The sequence below is a fragment of the Festucalex cinctus genome, chromosome 18 (genome assembly GCF_051991245.1).
Source record: "Festucalex cinctus isolate MCC-2025b chromosome 18, RoL_Fcin_1.0, whole genome shotgun sequence".
NCBI classification, from domain to species: domain Eukaryota; kingdom Metazoa; phylum Chordata; class Actinopteri; order Syngnathiformes; family Syngnathidae; genus Festucalex; species Festucalex cinctus.
The window spans coordinates 10,018,669-10,037,376 of NC_135428.1; the positions used below are offsets into that span (position 1 = coordinate 10,018,669).

Consider the following 18,708-nt stretch of genomic DNA (forward strand, 5'->3'; position numbering starts at 1 on the left):
TGGCTCATTATCCCGCAACTTTCTAACAGTACTACCAAACAGACCCCGTTTTGCAAATATGATGAACACACAGAATGCTAACATAAAGTGCAAGAAGGAGATTTATTTGTCGGCTTGTGAGACTTATACATCACGTCAGCAAAGTGGCCGTCGCGGTGAAGTGGCGGCCAACAGACTCTGGGGAGGTGCACTGAACCACGGCACATTATCAATCACTGTTATGCAGCAAACTATGCACACCTGCTCTCCAAAATCCATGAATACACTTGCGTGAAAAACACTATAAAACATTTTCATGGATAGTGTGGTAACATTGATGCAACTCGGTATAGAATCACGTCTTTGACAAACACATTACTCCAAAATGAGTGCATTTTCAAGTCGAGACTAATCTAACACGTTACTATTTGCAGTCACGTATGATGATGAATATGTTTGCTTTGAAACATGTCAGTATTTGAGAGTGGCAACTTTTACTTCAACAGTTAGTAAATAGCACTTAGCTAGTTGCAAGAGGCACCAGTAAGAAACAATTGACAAGACTTCAATGAACAGCATGCAGAAAAAAATATACATCGAGAACACATAAGAAAGGCAAACTCTGGTTTCGAAAATATGGAAATGCATTGTGGGAGCTTTCATGTAGCATTCATGTCTGAGGGAGTAACATCATCGCATAAAACGAGATGTAATTTTTATCTTAAGCAGTGTGGTTGATATCGGCCAAATTTAACTATTAAAGTAACTTGTAGTATAGTGTAGTTACTTTTTAAAGCAAGTAATCAGTAAAGTAACTAAAGTTACTTTTTAAAGCAGTAATCGGTCAAGTAACTAAGTTACTTTTTAAAGAAAGTAATCAGTAAAATAACTAAGTTACTTTTTCAATATAAATGTTGCAACACAAAACACTGTCATATGCTTTAGAGTGCGAGTGTGATCTAACGTAGTTTCTTTTTATAGCAAGTAATCAATCAATTAAGTTACTTTTGAAGTAATTGGTCAAGTCGCTGTTACTTTTTAAAGAAAGTAATCAGTAAAGTAACTAAGTCACTTTTAAAGCAAGTAATTGGTCAATTACATTTTAAAAACACATAATCAGTCATGTAATTAAGTTACTTTTTAAAGCAAGTAATCAGTAAAGTAACTAAGTTACTTTTTCAAGGTTACTGTGGCGACACAATGCACAATATTGTCATAAGCTTTAGAGTGTCGAGTGTGCCAGCCGTTTACAAATAAGCTATAATCGCCACATACTCGCACAAAGGTGGCGTGCGTCTGCTCTTGCCCCAAAAATGCAGCCATTATTAGATGACATACTGCAAAGAGAGCGCATCAGAGTGTTTATTGGATTAAAGCTTGACATGGAGACAATCCCCTGCGCGGAAAGCATGAAAACAACACTGACAACAACAACAAAAATAAAATACACTCAGCCGATGACTTGTTTTTTGCCATCGTGCAACCCGGTGTGCGATGCAGCAGCGAGTCTGTTGTTCTTCAACCAATTCCCCCCCATCCCCTCACCGTAGACAGCCAAGATGGCCGCCCATATGCTTTATTTCGATCTTGACTGCGGGTTTGAAGTGCTGTCGGAATAATCCCCATTTGCCAGCGGAAACGCTTAGAGGGAACGAAACAGTTTGGCACAGCAGGTGGCTCTTGCCGGTTGTTCGTCAACAGTATGCGGCATGTGGGATCCAGTTGATCTGCGTGGACAAAGGCCACGGCGGGGCACGCTCTAATGCCAAAAGCATCCTCTGATGTTTCGAGAGCGGAAAAAGCAGGTCTGCGAACGAGAGATAAGCGCAGCCACCTCACATCGCACAAGCGGACTGCAGAGGATTCTGTCAAACGTCACGGGACAGCCGTACACAAACACACAAAGTCCGACTGCAAACGCATTGTCATTGCTTTGTCGGGCTTTTTATGTTTGTTCGCTTTGTTTACTCTCAGAATTGTATGCACAAGCGCACAGTAATTGCACTCGAGGAACTGCAGCAAATGACAAAGCATGCATTGGCATCTTGAGAAAAAGGACACGGCTGGTCTGAGTGGGCTCAGATCGTCCAGTAGCGATGACCTTGGTCTAATCCCTCATTATAACACGCTTCATAATACAGTACTTTTCATGGAAAACAAATTTGGCTAATCCTAATGCAATGGCTCTTTCTTCCAAGTTGGTCACTAATTATGTCTCAACAATGGCTTTCGATTTGTGAAGTTTCCAACAACATTTTCGGGCAAATCTTAAAGAATGTGAATTGTTAAAAACCGAGTGAGATTGGGAAAATGCTCACAGTGTTTTTAGGTCTAACACATTCTTCCCTAAATTGAACAACCGCCAGCTTGCTCGAACATAGGTTGTGAAAATGAAAGAAGAAAAAAAATCGTAGTGATGTATTAGGAACTTTGCGTTCCTCAATACAGAAAGCAATAAGCTTTATATTTTCATATACCAGCTATGTGCAGTATTATTACACCTTGGACAATCTTAATTAGATCCAACATGAGTTGGTATAAACAATTGTGAGTTTACTGTAGACTGATAATAATGCTCAATCCTGACTTCCTCAGACTCCATCCGTTTGCTGCAAAGCTAAATCAAACGGCTTAAATGCCAACATATAAATCACAGTTGCTTCCAATGCCTGCTGTTTTACTTTCCTTTCCACGTTTAAAAATAGCTAACTAAATAGTACAGGAAGAGATGGAAAGGCGGTTTATGTTCATATATGCTCCTGGGACTCTATCTCTGCATTGCCACTCTGAGATTTGGCTGTAAGGCTCAGCCAAGTAGGATAAGAATATTCAATGCGGTGACTTCCTCCATGTGATATTTTACTGGGGCAGGGACGACAGATCTCATCCACTTTCCCTCCAATACTACTATCGTAGTAAGATTAGCCTGCTTGGTCTGGGCATCACGTTCTGACTGTGATGGTTTGATCTTCGTGGGTCACCCGGTTTGCTGTGCATTGTTCGGACATGCAAGATGTTCTCACGGGAACTTAAGGGGAAATTGTGCAGAAATGTAAGCAATGGTCTTGTATTTGAAGTGGAATGACATCTGCAGTTCCAAATACCTGTTGGAAAGTAGCAGATCCAGGAAGATTTTCAAAAAAAAAGGTTTGTGGCAAATCAATCGCTTTGGGAGTGATGAATTGGTTAACCCAGGGGTGGGACTCATTTTTGTAGTTATGGCTTCTCCCATTGGGCCGCTATGACGGTGAAACCAAATAAATGTTTACTTGTCTCATTGTATTATTATTAGTGCTGCCAAAGTTAATGCGTTAACTCATTGATTAATCACAAAAAATTATCACGTGTTCATGTATTAGCAGAGATTAATCACACTATTAATTTTAACCGCAGATGATCCTTAAGCTTGACACCGGATGGTTATGTTAAAGTTGTGTTTGAGCAATAAACATAACTACATGCATTAAAGTAAAGCATTTCATAAATGTTTAATGTATGACATTGAGAATATTTGTTCATGTCAAACTACTGGAGTGATAGTTTTTCATTTTAAATTATGCAGGTGTTTAACTGATTAGAAAAAGTGGAGGATGAGAGTGAATCAAAAAATGTTGAAGACGTCCTCATAACATTACATGTCGAAAAAATTAACATGACAGCTCAAGTTATTATATTTGCAAAAAAAGATGGCTGACTAGTTCTGAAATCAGAACTCAAGGATAATAGTTTGTTGAATTATTGTTCAAATTACTGTACAAAGGATACAAAAAAATCTTGCAGAATCTCAACGCTTTTATTTATTATACATGACAATTAAAAATTTGGGTACAGATAGCAATGGTCACGGAAGTTTTGGTTTGAATTCATTTGGTCCACAAAGCATATGTTATGGTGAGGCTCTATCTTACTGTTCGGATATTATATGATGTTGAGCTTTTCATTGACTGCCTTTTGGATGGGTCGCTCTAAATGGCTTTTTTTTTTTTTCCTTTCAAAAGAATATGAAACCTGAGATGGTACAGAGTGTCTGTGTATGACTGTATTTAAATTATAGCAATACTAGACGTCGTCATATGGCACTTTTATAGCAAAATAGACCAGGAACCAAATAAAAAATGACAGCACGTAATAAATCACAGTCATAATATGACCTTCTCAAGGTGGCTGCCAGGTTATGTCATTATTTTTATTCATAAACATTTTTTTTCAGGGAATCTGATGCTATGGATATTTGTACTGTTAATGTTTATACTGCCTGTGTAGTCAAATGAAGGACTATGATTTTTGAGTGGCATGTTGCTTTTTAATGGGAAGGAGATCAGTTGAGATTGTCTCCTGCCGCCATTTGTTTTATTGTGCCAGTTTCCACAGCAGCTAGGTCACATTGTTAGATGCATTGACAAATCCAAAACAATGGGCTTTTTCAAGTCACCTCAAATATGTCTTCTTTCTACTAAGTACAATCCATTACATTGTGTAGAAAATCCTACTATAACAGGCTCCGAAAAGGATGCTTGCCTCTCATTCGTGATATATTCCTGCTCCTCATTGAAAGGTGTTTTGCAGCTTGCTGCTGCTGCTGGGTGTGTCTTTGTCTCTGCCTTGCCAACAGTTGTGATGAGTGAGCGCCTAAGTGAACACACACAGACACTCACATACACACAAAACTCACCCCCACCCGACTCCTGAAGGATGACAGACACCTTAAGGTGCTGATGTTTCTTGCTTTCCTGTCCAGTTCAATCTCAACACTACCGGTGAGAACGAGATGGCCTGAGGGGTGAGGAGAGGAGGAAGAGGCGCTCGTGTTTGGATGTCGAGAACGACGTATTGGTTTGTTGTCGAGCAACCGCATCCCCACTGGGACTGCATATGGGCTGCGCTTTTTTGTTTGCAGGGTTGTTCAAACAAAAGATCATCAGGTGTGCGTTTGTTTGTGTGTGGTGCTTACCTGCTCCCTTGGGTGATGATGTTGTGAGCACACCAAGACATACTCTGACCTGCATCTTTATAAGGTTCCCTTGTGACTGAGATGGACCAGTAGTCATGTTTCCTTCATAAGCGGTACATTTTCATTCAGTTTGAGCACATGGAGAAGTTAACACGCATCGGACTTGTCTCAACTCACTACTGCTGTGTGTGTAGGCGGGATGGTGATAATTACGTAAATAATCTGATGGCATTCCAACACGATGCAAGCTACCTCATCACTGGATCAAACAGCAAACTGGCTAATTCATGGGTCCGTTAGCACTGGTACCCTAAAAAAAAAAAAAAAAGTCAAAAACTGTTATGCAGTGAATCAATTATGTTGGTACTCTTTACAGCTTTTGAGTGTCTGCAATAATTATCTGTCTCTTAAAAGTATACTGAGCCAAACCAGTTTAGGTACAGTACCACTTCTGACTGAAATGTGTTAAGTTACAGATAATGCAAAATATGACTAAGCTATCAAACGGACCCAAATCCATTTAAGTACTGCAATACGCCATTCGGTACGCTCTTGAAAGCATAGAAAGGCGACACATTGCTTTAAGCATCCGACTGAACTGAACCGTTTGAGGTGCCATATTAGTCCCAGCAGGAATGTGATGCGGTATGGGTATCCTTCAAAGCAGAAAATAAATAAAAAATAGCTCATCTATCAAACTGCATCAAATCTCTTTTGATAGCATGATAAAGCATTTAGCAAAGAAAGTGTGCAAAAAGTGGCTGAGAACAGAGCGATTATTTGGGTTCCCCAAAATACTGCTTGTCAAATCGAAACAATGAATGTGTTTGGTGCTCAAATAGAAGGTTGGCTAATGTCACTGTTAGAGTTGAAATTACATAAATAATGTCTGGTTAAGCTTACAGATGATTAAAAAATGACCATACAGCAAAAAGCTGTATATAAAGACTTTTTTGAGCTAAACATGTGTAATCCATACCCCATTATCGTCACTAAACATGGTCTACGTTCTCACTATCTGGCTATCATTGTTTCCTCTGAGGGTCTTATCTGACTTTGTCATTCTCTGATTTATTCAAACGGGAAACATCAACCACAATCATACTCAACACTCTCATCTGTCATTAGTTATAAGGGGTGTGCGAAAAAAAACGTTTTTCCAGACTGATACCAGTACGAATATGCCACTCTTGACTAGTCACTAATGCCAAGTACTGATACCACTAAGTGCTTTTGATACATAACGGCAACAACCTTCTATTATCTTTTTACATTTGTTCATAAAATAATTTTTTATATAAATACAAATTAAAAAGATTTACGTTCTCGATGGTCACAAGAGAGCGTACGACACTGATATGAGCCGTCAAAAGAACCGATACCTTGCCAATACAGACCATGGGTATCAATACTCGCCCGTCTCTATTAGTTTAGTATTCATGTGAGACTTAAAGTTATGTAAGAAATTACAGATCTATGGAAAAAATCCATCAAATACCACGACCACATTTGGTCTACTAGCAAAAGGATGCTAAAATAAAGTGATACGTTCTAGATGAATAGGTGCCGCCCTTAGAGATCATTATGTCAAAATTATTGTTTATTAGTTACAAATAGGGATGGACGAGTATTTGACAGTCGTGGTACTTGCGACCACGGCTGATTCTGGCTGTTTTACTTAAAGGAATTAGAAATTAGAAGAATAGAACATTGTAATTATTTCATTCCAACTTAAGGAAATATAATGAAAAATAAGTCTTTGTTTATTATTCGCTTTCATTTGATGGCAGATGGGACAATAAACCTTTGTATCCACCTGTTGCCGATCATACAACTGAATAAGGCATGGCTTCCCATGAGCGGATCAGCTTTGTGTCCAATTAAACACATCCGGATTTCACACTGAGTTAGCCCATTTGTGAGTAAATTGAGACGACATCATCATTATTTCCGTATTCATACCATTTGCGCAATTTTTGTGAAGCGGCTCAATAAAGGTCGGGAAACACCACGCTTAACAAAAAGGATGCCACGCTTGGCAACTTTTAACAATGCGAGTGCGGGGGTACCCCGTCCAGTATGGAGCCGAATTGAACGGTAATTGTCGATGCCAGTGGGTCTTGTGAGTGACAAAGCGAGCTTTGCGGGTGCGTTGAAGAGCGCCGATGCAATGAGCAGAGCTGTTTGTGTTGGCTGGCTCAGTGGGGCTCATGCGCTCAGCAGAAGTGTTGTGTTTTGTCATCCCCGTCTCCTTTTTGGCACGAAAGGCGGGTGAAGTACGCCACATATACTCCCTGCCAGGCTGCATATTGATTAGCGTGCGTGTGCATGTGTGCGTGTGTGCACGCACAGGAAATAGACGTAGGAGTGAACAACTTGGCGCCTGCTGCTCCTTTCTGCTTTCTCTTTTTTTTTTTTTTTCAAGCTGATGTGTTACATGATGATTGGTGTGTGATGTCATTGTATGAGTACTGCAGCAGGAGGCATATTTACTTGCTGTTTTGTACTCAACCTGTAAATCCACTACGCCGCTTGGCATAATGTGTTTTGTATGATTCCGACGTTAGATGTAGTGAGTGAGGATGAACGTCAGCGCTGCCTTTTTATAACGTCCTGTTCGCCGTGCGGCTTGGCTGAGCGTTTAGATGAAAATCGAGTGCACATGAAAAGCATCCATAAGTGTAGACTGTTAATTGGTACATCCCAAACACTGTCTTAACATACGATATGTGTTCCATTTGGGAAAAAAGCATCTTTGAGAGCAACTGTGAGGACGGTTGCGCCTATCAAGATGATTTTTTTCTTTCCTCCCCTCCTCCTCCCTTTGAGATGTCTGTCTCTTTTTTTATTTGTTTCCCCCCTCCTTTCTCTCACCTTTTGAACTCTGACATCCGTGCCTACCCCAGGATGTCTGTCACAAACTGCAGTCCAACATTGTGACAATGTTTCTTTTTGTTTTCCCGATCCTCTTTATGAACTTCCTGTTTTCGTATCCTTTTTCTGTTCTTTCCCTCAAGGTCTGGCGCACCTGATGTTAAACCGCCAAGGTATGGGGTCTATTTGGTTTGCTTTTCCCTCCCAGCCACCTAATCACAACATCCCCCACCCCCTTTTTTCCCATAGATGCCATTTCAGTTTACTGTGCTGCACTAATATTGCCTCTCCTGTTTTTTTTTTCCATGTGTACATAAACTTGCTCATTTTTGCTGCCTTTCATGTTATACTCACAACTCACTCACTTCTTGTCCATCAAACCTTTGTCCTGACCACTGACTGCGCTACTGGAACATCACCTTTGACCTCTGCAGTCTTAAGCCAAGGTAATGCACCGACGCTCATGGCGTCTCTTCGGTTTGCTGAAGGTATTTTCAAAGCCAAAAATGTGTCTCGGGTCACAAGAACTCGCTGACTGTCTTCCTGGGAAGCTAATGAGAAGAATACATGAATATATTAAGACAATAATTTACTGTTTTCACTTAATTTGCCATTCAAATACAGTAGAGAGCTTAAATGGTGTTACTTTTGATCCCAGCAGGGTTGAGAATGATATTACCTCTCACATGGGGTAATTGTAGTACACATATGTTGAATAAGAAGTTCCAAACTGATATTCAAATACTGGGATACAAAACGTTCATTTCAGACAACATATTTGGTGTGCATTCAGACTCAACAGCAGCTATGACCTATATATTTACGCTTTTGTGTTTTTTGGGTTTTCTTTTTTCTACCGTGTGCACAGAGATTCTGATCAGTCGTTATCCGCGTCTCCATGGCAATCGCTTTCCACGAAACACAGAGACCTGACTTTGATGACCTACTCCCACAGTAAAATACACAGCTCCTGCCCTCAATTTTCTCGTTTTCAAAATGTCGTTTCTCAGGGAGGAAACTGATCTCTGCAAGATTCTGAGGCAAACTGTTTTTTGTTTTGTTTTTTTGTCTGGAATGCCACCAACTGCCGTGCTGATTTTTAACTGTTTCGTAGATTGCATTGCAGTCTTATTTTGTTTTTGGCATATCCCACTATGTTAAAAAAAATAAAAATAAAACTACAGTATGTAACTAATACTACAGTGTAAGTTGTAAATTAAAAAAAAAAAAAAGAAAAAAAAGAAAAGAAAACCTAAGTTCTAATTCAGACATTCTTTTGTATTGTATAACGTGATTATTCCAAAATTTTGTCTTCTGTGAATTATATCTGTATACATGAATGAAGAGTCTGAAATTAATTATCCAGCTGGATGATCTCTTGTGCATTTTCCAGGGTAAAAATATGATTGCATAAATATCTTGTCAAAGTCAGTTACAGTAGATGGGAGAGTCCATAGTGCATAGAATGGGATGTGTGGGTTTTTTTTTTTTTTTGGTTTTTTTTCAAGTCTTCCCTTCCGACTTGATGACTTTGGTGTTACATATTCTGTAGTAATTCCCTTTTGGTCAGACTTCTGAATACAGTGTATATCAAAATGATAGGATTACAAGGTGATGTTTACTTTAAGGTCATGCTACGCTAAATGCTACCACCAATGCATCTGTATAATGATTAACATTAGCACCTGCAGTATGGTAGGTAGCATTTCAGGATCAAATATTTACTGAGTCATACAATGAGTAGGTCCTAAAGGTCAACCATACTGCGATTTGTCCTGAAATGAAGCCTGAAAGTAATTGCTCCATTTCATGCATCAATAAGAAGACATTGTGGAGATAATTACCCCCCAGGCAATACTAGCACACTTTTCAATTTGTAGCAAAGCGCTGTACATCTAACTGCGGGAGAAATACGTGAGACGGAAAAGTTTGACCATGGCGTTAAGTCTGATATGAAACATTGGTTATTAACATTGGCAGTTGTCAAGCTGTTAGCCTGAGGCTTATGCGCATGTGTTTTAGTTTGAGCTGGTTTGTTTTTTATTTGGCACTAAATTAGCGCAAATCAAATAAACAATGTAGTCGCTCCCCTGTGGGTTTATCCGCACGGTCTAGAAATGAATTCAGATGGTGCTTATTTTTTATGCTTAGATGATGTTTGAATTCACAAACATTTGAAAGCTATGCAGGCACAGATGTGGACACCTACTTGCTTATGCATTCCCCGATGGACTCCGTGGTCAGTAGCTGCCCATATGTCCATGCCACCTGTCTTAGTTTGAGAAACTGACAGATGCCTCCCCCCCGCACTAAAGACTTAGTCACCACCTGTGCCCAAGTCCAGGCCCCGGCTTATGGACCACTTTGAATTTGTAAATGCTGAAGTCTCGTCATAATAACCAATCCGCATATTGTCATTTTGTATGACTGCATGGTGTCAGTGTAACAGGTGGGCTCTTAAGACGAATGAGCTCGTGATGCCCACCTGGTGGGTCGGCCCTCTTTCTCGTCTGTGTTTAATGTGATTCATGCTGTGGCAGTTGTTATTACTATACTAATTTAAACTAGCTGCTAATGTAAATATTATGAGCATGGGGACCACATTTGTCATTTTAAAGACTCAAAAGGATGTCAGGGAGGGATGATGTGTTTTGTTGCAGTGCACCTCACCTGTTTAGTCACAAGAGGCACCCTTCTTTACCACTACGATCCACAAGTACAGTAGCAACTTGAACACAAACATTTGAAATAAACGGTCAACTCTGAATGTTCATTACGTTTTGTAATGAAGGATTTTCATGTATGAGCAAAAAAAAAGTATATGAGAAATTAACAACAATCTGGACCTTTCTTATACAGTAATGTGTGGTGATCTGGCCCTCCTTGCATTTTAAAAGCAAATAAAACCACTTCTAAAAATCACAAACGTGCATTACAAATATTAATACACTTATTCCATTGAATTTGTTCAGTTATTTCGTATAATTGTCAGTAGATTTGATTTGCCTGAAATAACATCATATGATTTCCCACCTTGAGTTAGAGGGAACCCATTCTCACCTCTATAGTGTCAAGAGACAGGATACTAGCCAATGTAGTTTGTCAGAGAAAGGGAAGGGGATATGAGGAAAGAGGTCGCAGTCATACAGCGCTTGCCATTCATGCTAGTATATTCTGCTGAGCTTCATTTTCGGCCGCGGTCCTCCACAATGGTCTAATAGCTGCCGCCAAGGTAAACGGTGATGGATTTGCCAACGGTGGCAGCAGTTACAAGGTGCTGAATTGCCCCATCAGCATCAGCCATTTGACTGCAGCCTTGAGCAGCCTTTGCTTCTGAGTTAGTGCCAAAGTCTGAGTGGTGTCAGGGCAAACGCAGCAGCTACTGGCCTCCCTGGTGCCTCGTCAATACGGTAGCTGCAAACAATGGAGCAAATCCTAAAGAAGGGTCTATTTATCTGGTCTATCTATCTATCTATCTAGCTAGCTAGATAGCTGCACTGCGCGTTCTTCAAATCTCAGTTTGTTTTCTTCCCCACGGAAATTAAATAAAAAGAAAAACTATCAGACACCAAAAACTTCTTTGGAATGGCTAACTCGTGACTGTTGACGTTGTGCCCCTAGACAAGTCAAATCAGCTCAAGACAATAATATACATTTAGCAGGTCAAGAACCACACTATATAAACAAACCAACCGAACATATTAGCAAGCACTTAGCGACGGAGGCAAGGAAAAGCTCCCTCAGAGGTAGAAACCTTAACCAGAACCCAAGTTCTGCATGTTGAACGTCTACCGCAGTCAATTGGTCTAGATGATGAAAACACAGAGTAGGAGAGGGTCATATGGACAGTAATGAGAGGGTTGAGCAGCATGAAGGGGGACAAGCAAACAACAGGCATAAGAACAACCGTATCAACGGCAGTAATAGTTCCATATCGACAGCAACAATCATACGCTCGAAACATCACGGCCGAAAACAGTTGACAGAAATCGAAAGTCAGACAGACAAACAATAAGGAAATTCCTTCAAAAACAAATATAAACAGACATACATACACAAATATAAATTACATATTGGGAAATACAATCTGCGATCTGGTGGTCCATTGCCATTTGTATGGGTATTGAGCCCAGACACTTTCCTCTGAATCTTAATTTGCTAGCATACCAAAGCATGCACTGGTATTTACAGTAGTTATGCAGCATATGTGTATTTCATTATCTATATGTTTGGATTCAGTTTGACACCACAAAAGTGGATTGTTTTTCTATGTTCTTAATATGGAGTTTTAGAAAATGTCAGAAGTAAAAAAATCTCTCTGCCCCCTCGACTTTTTTCCAAGTGGAAGTTTAGTTAGACTTTCACACTCGTATTGACATTTCTAAAATGTCACGGATGAATAAAGGCACAGGCGTAATTATCTCTTTTTATTATTGTCAACAAATTGTATGGAGGGAAAAACTCTTTGGTGCTTTTTGTCTGCCTTGTCTTGTCCATAGCGCTCACTGCTACAACACATTTCTCACAGTGGCATATAAATCTTTAAACGTAACCTTGGGGTTTCTTTTTTTAGTTGTACCATTGCAATGGAGTGCTGAGAATGTTAGATCATATTAGGTTCCGGCTGCAAACACCATACTTGTTTGCAGGTTTGATTTATTGTTGTGGTCTTTATGTAGTGTGACGTACTGACTTTGCAGAAGTTGAGCATATTTCCTGTAGGCCCGATGACTGTAAGACTGGTTAACATGTGTCTATTCTTCTGTTCTCAGGCCATGGAGAGTCGATGGCCACGTTTAAAGGCAACGAATACTTCAGCTACAATCTGTCTCAGACACCCATTCAAAGCAGCTTGGATGAAATCACGTTGTCCTTCCGCACGCTGCAAAGGAACGGCCTGCTGCTTCATACGGGGAAGTCGGGAGATTATGTCAACCTGTCACTGAGGGATGGAGCTCTGTGGCTGGTCATCAACTTGGGCTCTGGTGCCTTCGAGGCCCTTGTGGAACCAGCCAGCGGAAAGTTCAATGACGACATCTGGCACGATGTTCGAGTGACGCGCAACCTCCGTCAGGTGAGTACACCTTCACCTTTTTTTGTTTTGAATGGTTTGTATGGGATCATCTCCTGGTCTAATTCTTGATCAACAATCCTGAAACAGAACAAAACAATGGGGAGCAATAAGATGAGATGAGTCATTGGTGCAGGCGGCGTGGGTTCAGCTCCCACTGAGTGATGTGGGAGATTGAATGAGATGAGATTGAATGGTTGTCTGTGACTATATGTGCCGAGTGATTGACTGGTGACCAGTGCAGGGTGTAGTCTGCCTTTCACCAAGTCAACCGAGATAGGATCCAGGTCTTTGAGACTCTAAACATGCTGAGTTCGATAATTACAGTAAATAAATAGAACAAAACAACTAGCCTAACTTACTAAACTAAACACAAATTGTATTCTTCTGTCTTTCTTGCTAACTCATTCTCTGCCAGTCCAATAAAATGGATCTTTGACAGCTTTAGCCGTCAATGGCAGTGACTGAGTTAATTGTGAAAATTAAATTCAAAGTCCGGGATCAAACATCATCCTGGAGCTGAATGTAGTCACATGGGCCACTGTAGACCAGGGATGTCCACATTTGAAATTTGAAATGGACGAATGGGCCAGGCCATTTATGGATGATAGCCAAGGTATTGAGGGTATCCGGTTTAGTGCCCTCAGTATTAGGTCTCTGGTTTTTGCAGATGTTGTGGTTCTGTTGAATTCATCAAGCAGCAATCTCCAGCCTACACTGGCGAGGTTTGAAGCAAAGTCTGATTCGGTTGGGATGAGATTTGACGCCTCCAAATCTGAGGCCAGGATCCTCAGTTGGAAAAGGGTGATGTGCACGCTCAAAGTCGAGGATGTGCTTCCGACTCAGGTGAAGGAGTTCAAGTATCTTGGGGTTTTGTTCACAAGTGAGAGAAGAATAGGAACAGGATGACTGGTGGAGTTTCTGCAGTGATGCATACTATGCATCGTTCTGTCATGGTGAAGATGGAGCTGAGCCAAAAGGCAAAGGTCTTGATTTTCTGCTCGATCTCCAGTCCCAACCTCACCAATGGTCACCAGCTTTTGGAGGTGACTGGAAGAACAAAATCACGTACACAAACAGCTACAAAGAGCTTCCTTTTTAGGTTTATCCAGGTTCTAGAGCAGGGGTCTCCAAGTTCGGGCCTCGAGAGCCCCTATCCAGCCTGTTTTCCATGTTTCTCTCCACTAACACACCTGTTTCATGATCGGGATCGTTATCAGGCTTCTGCAAAGCTTGCTGATTAGCTGATCATTAGATCCAGCTGTGCTGAAGGACCGAACTTGGAGACTCCTGCTCTAGAGAAACCTTGGCACCAAGGAGGGCTTCAGAGTACAGCTGTTGTTTCTCCACATTGATTGGAGATAGATGTGGTGGCTCTGGGATCTAGTTGGCAAGCTTTCTCGATGCCTCCCTTGTAAGGCCTTCTGGCCATGGCCCACTGGTAGGAGGTCCCTGTGGAAGACTCAGGACATGCTGGACAGACTATGTCTCTCGAGTGGCCTGAGGTCCCCCTCATAGACCTGGACAAAGTGGCAAGTCGGGTTTTTCCAGTGATCCAGCCACGGATGGATGTATGGATGTATGGATGGATGGATGTATGGATGGATGGATTATTGCCTGATTAAAGAATGGACTGGGTGCCATTTGGGCCATAATTTGCCCATTGGCATCGACACTTAGGTAAGCTTCAGACCGGTAAACGCTTCCTGTCATGGCCCCTTGTTGCTAGGCAGCATTTCATGTCGTGCAATCCTTCAAACCCTCAAGGCCAGTGGGGAAGATGCTACATTCTAGTCACACCCACATTCAGGTCAATCATGCGCACTTAATTTAGGTCTGTAACACTTGAGTCACATTCTTAAGAGGTTCAGGTAATTTTCTTGCCTTCAGGAAATCTTTTAAGGTAATACAGTTCTACATCAGCGAAGATTCGAGCAAACAAGTGCTGCTTCTAATGAATGTTAAATATGTGTACTCTGCAGGAGTCCCGCTCTCGGTGTTCTCGTGCTCGGCTAGAGATTACCAGCTCATATTAGGTCATTGCCCTCTTTCTCGTGAAACAGATTGCTTTGGTTGATATAATCAGCATCTTGTTTTTTATGCACCACAAGATTTTTTACATCCCTATTTGAAAATGCAATAATGTCCATCATATTCACATACAGTATCTTATAACCTATGTTACCTAGAACAATAATCGCCGCACATGGCAACACCCACTCTTGAAATTAATTTTTGTCTCTGTGGCGGATGATGCAACATTGCAGCAGTTTCAGAGAGGTCATGCAAGCAACAGCAGTGCTTGTATAATGAATACAGGCAATGCATGCCAAGTACAACTCAGCCCTAAGGTTTCATATTCATTTGTGCTGTCCAGAGGACAAGGCACTGTGCTGAATCCTCCAACTAATTGCCACGATGTGTCTTTTACAGTAGATGTGACCCCATTTCCACTTTCGGACTGTGGTCAGTCTATTCCAGCTAGCGTGCAGCATTAGAAAACCCCACAAAATTTCCTCCCAAAAAACTCCAACCAAGTGCTAAGATCTAAAGGTCCACTGCCACTAGGCAATCCTCACCGTGGTCAAGCACATTTGACACATCGAGTCTAAATTATTTGACGAGTGTGAGTGCTACATGCTGTGCTCAAGCAAGTCTGGAAAGGTAGGCTTGGACAGCATGTTTACTCATGCATGTTTCCTGAACTCATGCATGTATAATCAATGCAATCATTCCTCCCACCAGTTGTTGATAATAACAGCCATCTTGTAGTGCAGAATGGTAGGATGGATAAAACTAATTTCAGAATAATAGAATTTCAAGGAAAAAGTTGTGATTTGACTATCCTAAAAAAAAACAGGTATGATATGCAGTAATCCACTCAGTTAAAGTTGTCACATGATGATGTGATGACGTACTAAAATGTGCCTGGGCATAGATAAGTGCAGCGCTGTGTGAATGTAGGGCTCCAGGGGAGAGGAATACAATAAGCACAAAGCACAAATGGAAAATGTTATTTTCAAGGGCCCCTGTCAGTCAGTCACGGACCCTGAGAATCGTCATTACTTTTCTTTCCCATGACAGTGCCCCTGGTGACAACTATATAGTACATGACTAAATAATAAATAAACACATTTGGTGTGAATGTGGGAGCGATAAGGCAAGGCGAGGCAAGGCACTTTGTTAAATATTTATTTATATTATTTATATACTTTATTTATATAGTGCATTTCATACACAAAGTAACTTAATGTGCTTCGAAAAATTTAAAGTACATTATTTAAAAGCATTTATAGGCCAAAGAGTTGAAGACATTTAAAGGGGAAGGTGTTTTTTTGTTTGTTTGTTTTTTACAATAAGATATTCTATGCAGCCCCACTTGTCTACAAGTAAATATGCTATTCTGATTAGTATTGCGTTGCTCATGTCTCAGGTAATAACCAATCACAGCTCAGCTTCAGAAAACAGGTGGTGAGCTGTGATTGGTTGTTACCTGAGCCCTGGGCAACATTGATGTCATCTTCAGTCGACAGCAAGTGGCAAAATGGCCACACCGTGAAATTGGATAAATATGGCTGAATATTGTTTCATAACTCATATTCCACAAATTTAATATTAATCAGAATGTCATGTTTAGACTAGTGAGGTCACATAAAACATATTAGTGTCAAGAAATGTTTAAGGTTGACTACCACTTTAAAAGCAAAGTAGTACAATGCAAAAAAAAATAGATTTTGAAAAATTGTATTTTAAAACTACTTTACAAGACCTTAATCCAGTTCCTCTCAATTAAGGGTGTGGCCTCGCTGCAGGGTTGATGCCAGGATGCATGTGACTCTGGGGAACATGGCATAATTGCACATCTACTACAGTAGGTGGCAGTATGTCTCTTCTCATTGTCAGAGTATTATCATTTACTACAGTTTTTGATACAAATAAATAATACTCTTTATAGTCGTGGCAGAAAGTTGGAGGGCGCAATATATCTTCTTCATGGGGGGGGCGTAACAAAAATATTTGAGAAGCACTTCCTCAATCACAAATGTAAGATGCCCTAATATAAAAAAAAAAAAAAAAAAAAAAAAAAAAAAAAAACTACCAGTCTTATTTTAATTTTTTACCTGAATCTAGTATTGATACCAGAAACTTATAGCTGTGAGAATATCACAGACAAATAATAGGCTTTTAATTCCCAAGCCCAACATCTGTGACCTCTGACCTCACAAATGAACTTTTGAATGAAAGGACGCTCTCGCTGCACAATGCATAATTCTTCCCATTCATTTTCTATTGCTGTTGTAATGACCAGTTGTATCAGTACTTGTGTTCATATCATGTATGTTGTGTGATTATAAAATGACATTTGGCCAATGTGACAGTGTCCTAGCTGTGCTTAGTGACTATATTTGTGGCGTCAACACGCTGTGGCGGCAAGTTTTCTTGAATTACTTGTGCTTTTTTTTGTGCCAATGCTCTGGGCTCACATAGTGGGGAGCGCGCTCAACACGTTCAGGCACATAAATTGTGTCAATTCATGCAGAACTCCTTTGGGCTGAGCTGCCAAGCTATATTTTTTTACCTCAGATGTGCTTTTAAAACATCTGCAACGAAAAAGTCTCACTGCAGAATCCCTGTGATCATTTCCGCCACATTGAAACTTTATGGAATTGCGCATCGCAGATAACATTTTATTCATTCCAGGGGAGACATTCAGGGAGGAAGAAATACGTGCAAAATAAAGTGAGCGTTCACCTGCAGCATAATTTTACTAATCTTGGTCTTGTGATGTGCGGCGCATTTCAATGTCGACGTGCAAAAGAAGGACTCCCGGTGTATCTAATTCACCATCAGCAGTATATTATGAGGCTGGCCACATGAATCACAATGTAAACTTGCATTCTCCTCCATGCCGGTTGGTTCACTTCCACAGGAGAGGCGATTCAATGCTCGCGACGTCACTTATGCTTTCAGCCATGCATTTGATCCCTGTGTAAATTGCCTTCGCCTCAGATAAGTTACCTCCCTGACATGTAGATATGGAGAACTTTAACTCCCGGGAGAATGCCGGTGGAAACATTTTATTAGATCCGCTGTTGCATTTCAGGCAAGAATTCCTCCAATTACCACCTCCCGCCCTCTCTTGTCTCTTCCGTTACTGAGGCGGACAAAATGATTGTATTCCTTTTCTGACCCTTATTAATGATCCTGCTGCCTATTGATGTGCAAGCACCATACATCTATTTGTACACAATGTCATTTATGTTGCTGTTATTTTTTTTTGTTTGGTTTTCAGTACAATTTTTTGTATACAGTGTATATGTGACCCAGCATAGCAAATGAGTCAGATTTTGAGATAATGACGCAATAATGATTTAGTAGGTCAAACGTGGAACTCTTTCATCGATTATAAGTTACACTTATCATGAACTAAACATCATGAAGTGTTCAAAAATCCAATTTTTTAAAAGGCACTCAACAAATAAGTCAGTGGCTCAAAATATAGCAAAACAATGGCTCATTACCTTGCTGTTGTCATCGATATCCATGCCAGGAATCCCAACTTATGGGTGTTAACTGAAAGCTGATGATTACATTTTGCTAATTTCATACTCATTTTGTTATTTAGCATTATGAGTTAAGATTAGGCTGGGAATCCCTCAACTTGTGTGTCCTCTCATCCATAGTCAGCTGGGATAGCCTGCAACTCCCCCGTGAAGGAAACTAAATGGATGACTGATTTTTGTTGTCTATGTGATTCATATCATGGCTAACTTGGAATTTTGCTGACATGCAACATTACAGACAGTGACAAAGAATGCTATTTGTTTTGTGT

General features: G+C 40.5%; 1 protein-coding gene across 13 annotated transcripts in view; it reads left to right on the forward strand.

Moving 5' to 3' along the window:
* LOC144005794 (neurexin-2-like) overlaps positions 1-18,708 on the forward strand; it is a 153,814-nt gene that overhangs the window by 34,607 nt on the left and 100,499 nt on the right. For 6 of the 13 annotated variants that reach the window (XM_077504123.1, XM_077504127.1, XM_077504117.1 and 3 more), the window contains exons 4-6: positions 7,948-7,977; positions 8,239-8,250; positions 12,577-12,878. In XM_077504123.1, the coding sequence (XP_077360249.1) occupies positions 7,948-7,977; positions 8,239-8,250; positions 12,577-12,878 (344 nt within the window). The remainder of the gene's footprint in view (positions 1-7,947; positions 7,978-8,238; positions 8,251-12,576; positions 12,879-18,708) is intronic. The other 7 variants (XM_077504128.1, XM_077504125.1, XM_077504129.1 and 4 more) reach the window with 2 other exon arrangements.